A 14,390-nucleotide genomic window follows, 5' to 3' on the forward strand; every position below is an offset into this window, starting at 1 on the left:
GTGGCATGTGGGATCTTCCCGGACCGGGGCACGAACCCGCGTCCCCTGCGTTGGCAGGCGGACTCTCAACCACTGTGCCACCAGGGAAGCCCGGGAAGGTTTTTTTTGACAATTTATTTTTAGAGGTTCATTTTGTAACTGATAGATGTTAACCAAGTCTCTCCATTAAATAGGAAAGCAATGGCCTAGACTTCTTAGGATAGCCGTGGATTAAATAGACATTTTGGTTTAGTCATCATCTAGAATAAAAGGATCTTATTTGTTTCTGCGTGACTATTTTTCTTTTTAACAGAAGTATCTTCTTGCTTGTAAAACTCAATCATGTTCATGTTAAACATTTTAATTGATATAAAACGGCAGAAAGTAGAAAGTTAAAGTGCCGTCTTCAATTCCACTCAGTAGAAATGACCACTGTTAACAGGCTGATCGTGTATCTTTCCAGATCTATGTGCCAGTGTACTTCGTAGATGAGTTAATGTTGCCATGTTCTCTTTTAATGCTTGTGCTATTAATCCTACTATTTCAATTTCAGGTTTCCTCATATGGTGGCTACCTCACCTACCAAATGAAGTCCTTTGGACTGCCTGGTGACATGGTTCTTCTGGAAAAGAAGCCAGATGTGCAGCTCACCGTAGGTGTCAGAACACGACCCAAGTAGCAGAAAGTGGCGGTTGCAATTGGTGCCGATCCAGTTTTCGGACATCTTGACAAGTGGCCTACAGAAAGTTTAGATTAAGTCATTTCCAATATTTTGTAGAGACTCAAAGGGAAGTTTAGAGCATGTAGCACCTCCTCAGGATCCTTGGTCCCTAACCATCCCAGCCCCAAATGGTTTCTCTTTTCTTCCCTTCCAAAGAGCTTAACCATCTCTCACTTGGCATCTCACAATCACTGCCTCATCGTAAACTTGTTTTATGTTTCTATCTTTCAATTTTGTCTCACATTTTTGAGACCTCCCTGTTTGCAAAGTCACATTGCTGGGCTCGTAAAGGACAGGTAATCCTTGTCCTCAAAAAAATAGTGTAACCAGGGGCTTTCCTGGTGGCGCAGTGGTTGAGAGTCCGCCTGCCGATGCAGGGGACATGGGTTCGTGCCCCGGTCCGGGAGGATCCCACATGCCGCGGAGCGACTAGGCCCGTGAGCCAAGGCTGCTAAGCCTGCACATCTGGAGCCTGTGCTCTGCAACGGGAGAGGCCACAACAGTGAGAGGCCCGCGTACTGCAAAAAAAAAAAAAAAAAAGTGTAACCTGGAGGGGAGATGAGAGAAATGACCAAAGACCTACAGTCCACTGAACAGTAAGCCTTTGAGACAAAGTCCAGACAAGACTCTGTGGGAGCTGGAGTCCAAGTGGGGTTTTATGTAGTCGGTGCCCTCAAAAGACTTCATGGAAAAGGTTAGTTTTGAGCCACACCTTTAAGAATGAGCGTGAGAGGAGAAACACCCTTCCCCTTCCCTGGCAGAGACTAAGTTGAACCTAGGCGGAGGAACAGCGTCCCAGGGGTGAGCAGTCCAAGTTGGCTGTGTTATCAGCACGTGCCGGGCCATTGAAAACAAGCCCGGAAGTGTAGGAAGTGGGGTGTTTAATGCCATGATGAGGAATTTGGCCTGAGGTAGACAGTGGGGAGCCCCTTTGGTTTTCTGAGAAGTGACACCCACATGCTATGTGCCAGGCACACAGTCCAGAACTGCAATCTAGAAAATCTCCTTGAGGTAAGAGGTGATATCACATCCTGCATTGAATCCCCTACAACATACAGAACCTCGCACATGGGGTGAGGTGCCGTAGCCTGAACTTGTGCTGTAATTAATGCGCTGCAATTCCAGCTTCCTGAAGGGTTTTCTTGTGTCATTCACGGTATAAGAGGGGACTGGAAAATCCCACATGCCTCATCCCAGATGAGGGCCTCGCATTCTGGTAGCTTTTTGTGTTCAGGCGTGGCCGTGTTGTGTTTTGTTTCTACTGGCACCCAAGTGTATTGAACTGTTGTTTTAAAAGGTTCTCAAAGGAACCTTTGCAAAACAACTTGAAAAGGAAGCACTCAAGATTTCAGAGTTATAGTCTACGGAAAAATAGTTCCATGATAAGAATACTGTTATGACATGTTGTATTTCAGCTTCATTATTTTTGCAGAGCATCTCAAATTCAGGCCATTAGTATGCCTATATTTTAATGCAGACTGTTGGAATTCATGGAGAAGCGATGACCAAAATTTCTTCTTAATTTATCTTCAAACATGGAAAGTAATTTAGGCTCATGAAACATTTACTCCGCTGCTTTGCTCCAAACCACTGAAGTTAAAAGCCTATGGGCACGCTTCTTAGATTAAGGTTTTCAATTAGTGATCGCAGATAATGCTTTTCTTTCTGAAAACTGGCTCTAATGAATGAAACCCTTTGGGGTTTGGTGCTACAACAGAAAAGCTGTACTTGTGGGTGTGAGTGTGGGGTGAGCGTGCTGCTTGTGGGTGCTGACCCTCCCATTGGACCCTCAAGAGCCACCGTAATGGGGACGGGCGTGCGGAGGCTAAGTGAGCAGGGCTGGGTCCTGCAGGGTATGGGCTGCAGGGCTAATTCCTCCCCCATATGCCAGATCTGCTGCTCCCTATCTATGCAGGCTGCACAGGCAGCCCCGCCAACCTTCTACCCTCCCCGCCCTCCCCACTAACCCACCCCCAAAGCACTTTCTCGCTACCCATGCGGTCCTGTAGGGAGTAAGGAAACCAGCACCTCATGCATTGACTATAAAGCATCATTTTTTAAAAAAAAAACTTTTCCATCTTTTTAAGCCACTTTCAGTCAAGAGAATTTTCCTCGTTTCCTATTTGTGAAAATGAACTGTGTTAGGCCTTATTATTCCATTTCCACGTTACTACTCCTTTTGCCAGTCAGTTCATTTTGCAGCTACTCTTTTAGAATCAGGCATCTCACGTAATGCAGATCCATAGACGTTTGTTCCTAGATCAGTCATAAACCTCAAAATATCCCAACCAAGTCACTAACACATTCATGTGTTTCTTTAAACAGGGTCAGCACATGTCCGTCATCTATGAGGGGCCGAATGACCCCCGGCCAGACCGGCTGCATCATGGACGAGTGCAGGTGGTAGAGGTAATGGAAAAGCAAACATGAAATTCTTCTTGATGAGCCTTTTTGTCCCACGATTTAGTTCTTTCAAAGAGTTGTTTTTCTGACTTATTTTATGAATTTAAAATATTAACTATATTTATATAAATGTAATTTAGATATCTAAATTAAAAATATAAATTATATAAAATATTACAGGGCTCCATCCTCACAGGGCTTTGTTGCACCATCTTTATGGCACTTACCAGTGTCTCTCCTGTTTTACACCTACTTATCCTTGTTTTGTAAACTCTGTGAGTCTGTAAATGCTACAATGTAGCTCCCCGTCATCCTCAGGCCTCCCTCAGTGCCTGGGACCTGGTGACTGTCCAACAAATGCTTGGGGTGAATAAAAAGAAAAGTCACAAAAACATCTAACACCAGAAGAAGTAAGAATAATATAGCTAAATGAAGGAAAAAGCTCATCAAATTATAAAGCATTGTATTAAACCTACATGGTTACAATTATTCCTTTAGAGTGTTCCAATTATATTATTAAATACGTCCAGTGAGGATTAGTAAATATATCCTCAAGGTGATACTTTTTCAAGTACCTTGAACTCCCAGACACATTGTAACATTTCTGTACTGGTCCACCCATACAATGGAATACTATTTGGCAATAAATGGAACAAAGTATGGATACTTTCCACACTGTGGATGAACCTCAAAAACATTATACTGAAGGAAAGAAACAAGACACAAAAGCCCATCTGTTATGTGATTCTGTTTATATGAGAGAGGTGATGCCAGCAAAAATGGTAAAGAACCTGTTTTTCCTCCATAAAAGCAATGTGGCAGAAATGGTCAAAATCAACTATTTTAGAACTCTGACAGTTAACCAAAGGCTTGTGGAATCTGAAAAGCATTTATTCAAGAAAAATGGCAGAATCTTTTTCCAGTAAATGCACAGTACTACATGATCTGCAGTTGGTTGAATTTGCGAATTTGTAACCACAGGTGTGGAGAGCCAACTGTGAAGTTATACGCAGAATTTTGACTGCTCATAAGGTTGGTGCCCGCATTATTCAAGGGTCAACTCTATGTTCAAAAGAACTGAAAACAGGATTTTGAAGATATTTGCACACCCATGTTCATTGCAGCACTATTCACAATAGCCAAAAGGTAGAAGCAACTGAAATGTCTATTGACAGGTGAATGGATGAAGAAAATGTGGCATGTACATACACTGGAATATAATCCAGCCTTCAAAAAGAAGAAAATCCTGTCACATGCTAGAACATGAATGAAACTTGTGGACAGTACACTAAGTGAAATAAGCAAGTCACAAAAAGACAAATACTGTGTGATTCCACTTGTATGAGGTATTTAAAGTACTCAGATTCAGGGCTTCCCTGGTGACGCAGTGGTTAAGAATCCGCCTGCCAATGCAGGGGACACGGGTTAAAGCCCTGGTCTGGGAAGATCCCACATGCCTCGGAGCAACTAAGCCTGTGCGCCACAACTACTGAGCCTGCGCTCTAGAGCCTGTGAGCCACAACTACTGAAGCGCGCGCGCCTAGAGCCCGTGCTCTGCAACAAGAGAAGCCACCCAATGAGAGGCCTGTGCAACGGAACGAAGAGTAGCCCCCGCTCGCCGCAACTAGAGAAAGCCCACGCGCAGCAACGAAGACCCAACACAGCTATAAATAAAAATAAATTTATATTAAAAAAAAAAGTACTCAGGGGCTTCCCTGGTGGCGCAGTGGTTGAGAGTCCACCTGCCGATGCAGGGGACACGGGCTCGTGCCCCGGTCCGGGAAGATCCCACATGCCGCGGAGCGGCTGGGCCCATGAGCCGTGGCCGCTGAGCCTGCGCGTCCGGGGCCTGTGCTCCGCAGCGGGAGGGGCCACAACAGTGAGAGGCCCGCGTACCGCAAAAAAAAAAAAAAAAAGTGCCTTTTACAATAAGCCTAACACTGGGAAATCTGATTTCACTTTATTGCTCCTTATTTCCTGCCTTCATTTTTTCCCCCTTCCTCGTGGCCTTCTCCCTTCTTGGAAATAACCCAGGACACGTGATTTCTGAATATAAATCCACTGTGTCTACTTACCTATCTTATTTTAGTATTTTTCCTGATGCATTTTATTTATTTCTCCCCTGATGCATTTTAAATGGCTTTATTGGATTCCTTCTGGCTGGCTGGCTCTGAAGGCCCTGGGAGTGAGCTTACCACAGGGAGACCTTGCCTCTCTGCTTTCACATGTAGGGAAACTTCAGACACGCCAGCAGCGGTGCCCCCGTGACTCGGGAAGAGTTGATGATGGTGCTGTCTAGACTGCAAGGTGTGCATCTCCGGGGCCTCTACTTCACCGAGACACAGCGGCTCACCCTGAGCGGGGTGGGGCTGGAGGAGGCCTCGGAAACAGGAAGTGGACGTCAAGCACATAATGTAGAGATGTGTGCCTGCCCCCCTGACTACACAGGTGACTCATGTCAGGTAGGAAACGCTCCTAAGCCGTAAAATCCCCCCAGGGTCTCCTGTGGCTGCTGTTCCTGTCTGCTGTCCAGCACTGCTGGACGATTTGGGGCCCTCTGACCATCGAACAAATTTCTCCCGGGCTCTAGCTTCTATCTTACCTGGACCACTTGCAGGTATTAAATATGAAAAAGAAATCACAAGTGTCTCAAAATCCATCGGAAAGCCACAGAAGCTCGGTGGATCCTGGGGGTTGCAGAAATCTGGACTTTCTGGGAAGCAGGAAGGACCCCGCCCATGGGCATTCCAGTATGTGGGCCACTGCTTTCCCAGTAGCTGACCCAGGGTTCTCAAGCCTTTCTCTAATCCAGAGCCTCCCTCCACCACCCACCCCAACAGTTACAGTCCACTGAATATCCTGATTATTCAAAGGAAATTGCAGTCCAAGTTTCCAGCTCACAGCAGATCCTCATTTGAGGCCCAGTCAACCTGACTGTCCTCAAGTGATTAAAAGGTGCTGCAAAATGAAACCATTTCATGTCTCAAACTGCAAATAATGTTCTCTTCCTGAAGAGAGGGAAAAAACCCACAGTGGTTAGTGCAATTAACAGGAAATAGCAAGCATTGTCATTCTGAGAATTCCAGGCATGCCTCCGATGTGGATTTAGTGACATCCTTCACTTTCCATCCTGACCCCTGGATTGCAGAAAACCCCAAGGTGATCTGCACGTCAGTTTCTTTTTTAACCTGCAAATACAATATATTTGCAGGTTAAAATTATATTTTGCAGGTTAAAATATAATATAGCCACCGTGGTTTTCTCAGGACTCCTGCCATGTAACTTTTAGTCCCCAGGTGCTTCCATTCTTCTTCCCCCTGCCTTCTCCCTTTTCTAGCCCGATTTAAAGAAATTCAGAGCCCAAGGGAGAGAGAGGGACCTCTGGATTACCACCCTCCGGCCAGGGCGTGTCCTTGGCGTATGACTCAGCCTGTGATTTACAGCGGCCTGTGCTGTCTGGGGGGTGAGGTGGGTAGAAGGTGATGCCTGCTCCACCTGGCAGGAATTACAGAGCGGCGCGCTTCCCCACGGGACTGTTATGTGTGCTCTCTCACAGGCTGACTCATGGGTGAAGTTTACAGGTGGGGCCTCCTGCCGCAGACAGCCTGCCTTACCTGAGTCAGCCGGGCCTGGGCACTGAGCAGGAAGGGCAGGTATAAGAGGAAGAGGCAGAGGTCTGCGTGCAGCCAGCAGGACACCCAGAGACCAGGATGCCCCCGGCAGTGAGGGGGCCCACCCGGAGCGCGGGATGGCTGTGGATCTTTGGGGCAGCCCTGGGGCAGTGTCTGGGATACAATTCACAGCAGCAAAGGGTAGTGCTTCCTCAGCTTCCCGGTCAAAGCCAACAGCAAGCAAGTTATGTGGAGTTTAAACCCAGCCAGGTAACGTCCCTTTTACATTTTGGGTTGGGATGGGGAAGGGTTCCCAGCTCCGTGAGATTTTAAGTTAGGGTGATGAGTGAGGAGTGGGTGGGCTGGAGGAAGGACTGATGGTCCCCCATCCCGTTGACAGGCATTGTTTATTACGGTGCCTGACAGATTGCTCTCCTGAGCTGTTAACCACAAATCCTATAAACATCAGCCCACCTGGAAGTGCTGAGACAGCTAGAGTTTGAATGCCTGTAGGATGTTAATATCTATGAAACTTTGTGCCCTTTTGAGAGTAACCCAAGCCTCAGGACAAAAGAGTCTGTTGCCTATAGGCTTCCGAATTCTGCTTGGGAGAGAAATTACCCACAAAGTTAACCATGAGAATCAGTGAAATCCCTTTTTAAGAAAGTGATGAGATCAATTTTCTATAATACCTAACAGACGTGCTTCAATTTGCCAGACATTAAACACTCATAAATTCTGCTTTCAGACTTTTTAAACTTCCTGGATGGTACATGTATATTCACAGAGAAATAGATCCTATGGCTGCTGAAGTAGCCCTGGAAACTTGATAGAGACAGAATTTTATCATTTGTACTACAAAAGTTTATTGGAAAAGTTATCCTGAAAAATTATCACTTAAAATGATTAGTTGCAAAGCCTCTTTACTGAAATAATAGGATACATTCGTTTTCACTTAGAATAAGTCTTCAGTACAATCTACTTAGTTGAACGGCATTTTATGTAAAGTCTGGAGTTTGTTTGCCTTATAGAGGTGAGAAAATGATTATATTTCAGTAACTGACAAATGTTGTGAGAGTCACATGATGTGTAACTCTTGCAGAGTACTTTTCTGTTTCTAATCAAGAGCACATTAAGATGGGTGATTCACTTTAACCAGCATAGACCATCCTACCCCCCAAAGCATATTTAATTAAGGCTTTTACTGGACATGTTGTCATAGTCAAACCAGATATATTTATTTATTTGGATAATTTGTTCTTTACCAAATTGGATTATTTTATAAGCATGTAATGTGATATATGGTCATAATTATAAGGCACTTGTCCCTTGTTAGTAGAGATTGCAGATACGATCATACCACCACTGGCTGAATTTCATTCAAATGTATCTCTCAGTCGTGCTTTCAGCTCAAGAACATTCCTTTCATATTTGGATTCTCCTTTAGACAAGCCTATTCATAGAACACATAAAGTAATCTAAGTTTTTGCAATGCATTCTTTTGCCTAAACGTGGTTCTTAATAGCTGAAGGGAAAATTATATTGTAAATTATAGTATTGTTATTGTGTACGATTTGGCATCATTGTGTCATTTTTGGAAGGCGCTCCTAGCCAAAACTGGAATATTCCACTCTAGGGAAGATGTGAGCTTCTTTCTCCCCCAGCACATTGGCTTCTTCCTCTCCCCAACCTGGCCAGCTAGAGACCTTTAAGGCCATGGATGAATGAGAGCGGATTTCCCTTGACTGTAACCTCAGAGTCTCATAGACGTACGTGCTGTTTAAAGAGATTAGATAAAAGATGATCTTTTATGTTGAAGTATTAATTTTTCCTGATGCTTTAAAAAAAAAGCTGTATAGGAGATCACTGAAAGAAACTAGGGATAACACCTGACTTTAATCAGTGCACTGATTGGCTCTGCCAAAATAAAGAAAATGCCTGTCATTCTCTTTAAAGACAGAAATCTAAATAATTTTTAATGGCTGGTACAATGATACTTGCTTTTCTTCTTTTGGGGACATTCTTCACTAGAATCTTTTTTAAAAAATATCCGTTCATCAAAAGAAAACCGTAATTCTTTTCATCCACATGAAAAATAATCACGTGTGTTACACTGGAAAGAGACAACTAGTGGAGATAGAATTAATCGAAGCAAGAGGAACCACACTCCGGAGATTTCCTCAGGCTGGGTCTTGGTGTTCAATAGGAACCAAACAACCCTGCCAAGTACTGTACTAGGATGCAAGCTGGTTGTTTTCCCTGGGGTTCCCTGTAGCCCATAGACCAGTGAGTGGCAGTGAAAGGGTCCCACCAGTTCTGCCATTGTTGTATAGATCCCAGTGAAAACCCCGTCTTTCCTCTTCCCCCCATACTGCTCCCCACCAGCCCAAACCCACACTTGGAGAGGGACTGGCTACCCAAAGAGAACTTGAATTTGAAGGGATTTGCTCAGAGGTCCTCCCCCCGAAGGACTGAGGTCCTGATCCTCTGCTTTTTCAGCACTCCACCCCTCCACTGGCCCTCAAAACCACTGGTGGGAGGAGAGAGGCATCCTACTTCCATACTCCCCCCCCCACCCTTCCCCCTGCTCTGATTTCCCCACCACACGTCTCCAACGCGGGCACCAACACACACACCTACCATGGTGTGAAAACAAGAGAAGCTGACCAAAATAGCAAGTGGACCTGGCTCACATTTGAAAGTAGAAATCCACATACCAACTAAAGGAGCGAAGATAGAAAGGGGAATCCTTGACAGTCAGAATGGTCACCTGCTTTGGATGATAATTTCTTTCTCTGTATTGACTAAATGCTCTGTTTGAAAAATAGGGTTGTAGCCCTGGATACTATCGGGATAACAAAGGCTTATATACCGGACGGTGTGTTCCCTGCAATTGCAACGGACATTCACATCGCTGCCAGGATGGCTCGGGAATATGCATGGTGAGTAAATTGATGCTCTAATGCTACCAGCAGACAATCTATGTCTCCCCATCCCCCTCTGCTAGGCCCTGAGATATCAAATGTCGCATCTCCTACCAAACCCTAGATAAAGGTTGCCGTGTGAACCCAGGGGTCTCCAGGTAACCAAGCTGAATTATTTCCCACTCACTTTTCCCTCCATTTTAACGTGTGCCGTCAGAGAACACCTGTCTGAGCAATTAAATTATACCTTAGATTCTAAATCTCTCTCACTAGATGATAGTAGTGGGTAGATCCTGGGGCTTAACCCTTGCCAGGGTATAATAAGCCAGAGCTACTACTTTGGACCCCAGTTTTGTTGGGGTGACAGGAGGTCGCGAGAGGAGACCTCATTGCTGTCAGGTAGCTCCAGAAAGCGATGACAGGAGGAGGAGATGCTTAGGAGGGCGGAGGGCACACGCTCACTCACCGCCACGGCTGCCAAGGCAGTGGGTTTATGGGGGAAGACGGGCGAGGGGAGTCCCGGTGGTTTACGACTTAGCCACCGGAAAACGGTCTTGTTTTGGAATATGTTAGAAAATTCTCGCCCAGAAAACTAGATTCTCAGGAGATTTTTCTCATGCATCCTGACGCAGAACAGGTTTTATTCTGCTGGCTTCCTCCCTGTCCTCAGAGGTCCTCTCCCTGGTAGCCAGGGCCTCCCCGATTAGAGGGAGGACGGACAGTTCCAAGGAAAGGAGAGCTCACCAGTGCCCCCAGGAAACCAGAGCCCCTGCTTCCGTTGTGCTGTTTGGAAATACATTCTCCTGACACAGGTTTCCTCTGCATTGTGTAAGGCAACTAGAGTGTGTTTCAGCTCTTTGAGTTCCTAGGCTATTTTATGCGCGTTCGGCATGTCCCGGGGAGCTGCTTCCTCTGCAAGACGGGACAGGCCAGGACAGGAAATTGTTGTAAAGGGCCTGATGGAATATTCTGTAGGATTTTAACCTTATAAGTTCAAAAGGAATAAAAGATGTTGGGTGATGTTGTCTTCCAGCTCTTAGGTATCTCAAATAATAGTGTTTCATACTGTATGGTGTGTGTAACACAGGTAGACAATTTCATGAAAAATACTTATCTTGTCATTAAACTGTTGCTAGATGTCGAGCCCACTTTATAAAAACTGCCAAAGAAAAAAGGGAGTTTTCTCTGTGGTTCAGCCACCGGTGAAAAGATCACTCGTGAGAGTCGTAATTCATGTTTTAATCAAACAACAAGATTTTCTTTCCCACTTTTCTTTGTAGCTCCGTCTACACTTGTCCCTAATGGCCATGTAGCCTCTAGAAACAATTCATTCAGGGAACGCTTCCTGAGTATTTGCTCTTGTGGGAGGGACTGAGCAAAGTGCTGGGGGTTAAAACCATCGGACATAATCCCTAGTCTCAGGAGGCTTGCTGTCTCGTGGGGGGATGTACCTGTGTGCACGCATGCATGTATGCACCTGCACACACGTACACACACGTGTACAGGCACACAGGTGCCGCTCAATGGCAGGCAGTGAGTGCTGGCCCTGCTCTCCGTCATGGCCATCGTGTGGGAGCTGAGGATGCAGCCCTCATCCTCAAAGAACAGGAACGAGGAAACCAAGCACCTTGCACTAGCAGATGGGACGATCTGCAGATTGGCCTCTGCCTCTCGAGGTCCAGAGTCAATTTTAAAATCTGGGACCTTCACACATGTGCAAATCTCCCTGTCGTTTCAAGAATGAGCTTTAACGTGTGAAAAGAAACCAGCCCAATCCCTGGCCAGCACAGCAGTGTGTGTCCAGTGGGGAGGGAGCTGGAGGTGGTGATGCATCCCGTGGGTGCGGTGGGCTGGAGGGAGCTCTGATGACGGGCTCCCTTCTCTCCACCAAGGCCCTGCCTCTGCCTGTTCTCCTGGCCTGCTTTCTCCCCACGTCCCCTGCCCTCTGTGCCCAGTCACCCCTCATCTTCCCCTGCGTTCCCAGTCCCTTCCCCTTTCTCTTCTCATCCTCTCTCTTCAGTTTTCCTCCTTTTTATTCCCTGTTGCTGGAGCCTGTCTCCCCCTGCCCCCAGGATGACTTATCTGAAACTCACAGCTGCCTCGGGGCTCCCCTGAGGCTCACAGCCAGATGTCCACACTCCTCGGGCGGCCTCAGGGCCCCCTTGATCTGCTGCTGCCTCTCCAGCCGCATCCCGCCCCCTTGCACTTCACCCTGAAGAATACCAACTGCTTCGCATTGCCCACACACGCCGCTGTGCTCCTGCAAGACTGAGGTTCTGTGCACACTGATCCGTGTGCCCGGAATGCCCTTCCACACTTCTCCACCCAGCTCAGTCCTCTCCTTCTGTCCCCCACGCAGGCATCATCACCTCCCCTGAGGTTCCTCCTGCTCTTATGACATGCTGCCACACGTTTGTCATCATCTTTCCCACATTATATTGAAGATGTCTATTCACAGGCTTCTGTCTACCCCTGAGTCAGGGTACTGATCCATCTTTGCATCCCTGGTACCTACCATAGTTGGGTATCTAGTTCGTGCCCAGTAGATGTTTGGTGTCCCATGGAGTTCGGAGAGCACGTGCTGTGGGGGTGGATATGGATTCACTCATTCATTCACTCATTTACTTATTCACAGTAAAACAAGGAAACCTGATAGGCAGATGCCTCAAATTTGCAGGACTGATGAAGACAGATTCCGGGGCAGATACTTTCACCTGAGGTTGAGGGGCATTTCAGACATCCTTATGGGACTTTATCAAGCAACTCATGTTCTAACCCCTTTCTACACTCCTCTCCCTGTGCCCCCATAAAGGACCAGAGTTCAGAGGGATTTTTCGTAGGATACAGGTAGCCTCACTGCAATTCTTGTTGTTTCCTCAGTGTTTTCAGCTCAGAACTAAGTAGAGACAGGACTAAAATAGCTCTCTCCAGGAAGTTCTTCTTTAACATTGTCATTTGGAGTTACAAAAGAAAGGAAACTAATGTGGAAAGGTAAACACTTAGTTCAAAAGAACAGATGTTTCTGAGAGAGCCAGGGCAGCCGAGCAAAGTGAAGCTGCCCAGCACCCTCATCTGGCGCCCCTGGGAGACCCTCTGTGGGTCCCCCAAGTCCTCCCAACAACCTTGCAAAGTGGGTATTATTTTAACTGTACATTTTAAGAAAATTAGAATTGTATGTAAATCACACACCAGTAATTTTTTTTTTTTGGCGGTACGCGGGCCTCTCACTGTTGTGGCCTCTCCCGTTGCGGAGCACAGGCTCCGGACGCGCAGGCTCAGCGGCCGTGGCTCACGGGCCCAGCCGCTCCGCGGCATGTGGGATCTTCCCGGACCGGGGCACGAACCCGTGTCCCCTGCATCGGCAGGTGGACTCTCAACCACTGCGCCACCAGGGAAGCCCCCACCAGTGATATTGATTTATAAAAAAAACACTTGAGGCCCAGAGAGGTGAAGGGACTTGCCCAAGATCCCACAGCTACTAAATGTTAGAGTGGGATTTGAACCCAGCTGGTCTCACTTCATTTCATCCTGCCTCCCGATGGTAACACCAAATAGCTAACAGAAGGGCACTTCCTTTTTTTTAGCACCAACAATCATTGGCTAGATAGGAAAAGCATGTGGTTAGCAAAACCAATATCACTCTGTAGTGTCAGCAGATTTGAGCTATAATTGTGTGAGTAATTAAGACAATGATCTCAATAGCAGTAAAGGTAATAGGCTGTTATTAATTTTACTCTTTATCTGTCCCAAGAACTGCCATCATAACACTGCCGGGGAACACTGTGAGCGCTGCAAAGAGGGTTACTATGGGAACGCTGTCCACGGATCCTGTAGGGTCTGCCCGTGTCCTCATTCAAACAGGTACTGTGGAAGTTTGAAAATAATCTATTAGAGACAGGAGGTAGTTTGGTGGGTGCCTAGGACTGGGGAGGGGCTGGTGGGAGGGAAATGGGAAGTGACTATTGAAGGGTATGAGGTTTCTTTTAGGGGTGATGAAAACGCTCAAAAATTGCAGTCACGATTGTACAATTGTGTGAGCATACTAAAAGCCATTGAATTGAACATATGAGATGAGTGAATTTTATGGTATGTGAATGCTATCTTAATAAAACAGTTCTATTAAAAAAAAGAATAAACAAGAAATGCAAACCAGAACCAAGACAAAAACAGACTTTCCAAGTTGTATGCTTCTGGGTTTTGCCTTTTCCTCTTTTCTTTTGCTGTTCATTCAGCCCCATCACGAGGCTGCCCTTCTCTAGATGCTGGGGAAACTGCTGTAAAGAAGGCTGGCAAAGACGCCGACCTCATGAGGCTTTACTTGGAGAGCATGGGGAGAGGGGTGGGGGTAGTCATCCCACTCAGTAAATACACGCACAAATCAGTCTGAAGTATAATTTCAGACAGAGATAGGTTATGCCATTGATCAAAGGGTTATGTTCTGGGTAGCGAGTAGATTCTTTACAGAGGGTGGTAGGAGGGCTTTCTGGAGTTGTTGGACAGGGACCAATGAACAATGAGATGGAGTAAGCTGTGGCATTATGATGAGGGTCCAAGGCAAGGAAGAAAAAAAAAACAAGACAGACGAGAACGCTCCTGTGATGATGGGTTTGTGGACAGCAAGAAAGCAAGAGTGGCTGGATGGCAGTGAGAGAGAGAGACGGCCAGGAGATGAGGTTGGCGGGGCAACCAGGATTCAGATCCTGTACCTTCCAGGCTAGAGTAAGGCACTTGGATTTTATGGATTTTATCCTC

The 14,390-nt window shown here is 46.3% G+C and overlaps 1 protein-coding gene across 2 annotated transcripts in view; it reads left to right on the forward strand.

Moving 5' to 3' along the window:
* The window catches only part of LAMA3 (laminin subunit alpha 3), a 241,526-nt gene that overhangs the window by 154,207 nt on the left and 72,929 nt on the right, over positions 1-14,390 (forward strand). Inside the window, exons 36-41 of one of the 2 annotated variants that reach the window (XM_089895011.1) lie at positions 533-631; positions 3,026-3,109; positions 5,335-5,565; positions 6,931-6,984; positions 9,543-9,656; positions 13,390-13,499. In XM_089895011.1, the coding sequence (XP_089751137.1) occupies positions 533-631; positions 3,026-3,109; positions 5,335-5,565; positions 6,931-6,984; positions 9,543-9,656; positions 13,390-13,499 (692 nt within the window). The remainder of the gene's footprint in view (positions 1-532; positions 632-3,025; positions 3,110-5,334; positions 5,566-6,930; positions 6,985-9,542; positions 9,657-13,389; positions 13,500-14,390) is intronic. The other variant, XM_022586836.3, reaches the window with a different exon arrangement.

The sequence above is a fragment of the Delphinapterus leucas genome, chromosome 14, assembly GCF_059928025.1.
Source record: "Delphinapterus leucas isolate spDelLeu-1000000601 "Yukka" chromosome 14, BTC_Dleu_Yukka2, whole genome shotgun sequence".
NCBI lineage: Eukaryota > Metazoa > Chordata > Mammalia > Artiodactyla > Monodontidae > Delphinapterus > Delphinapterus leucas.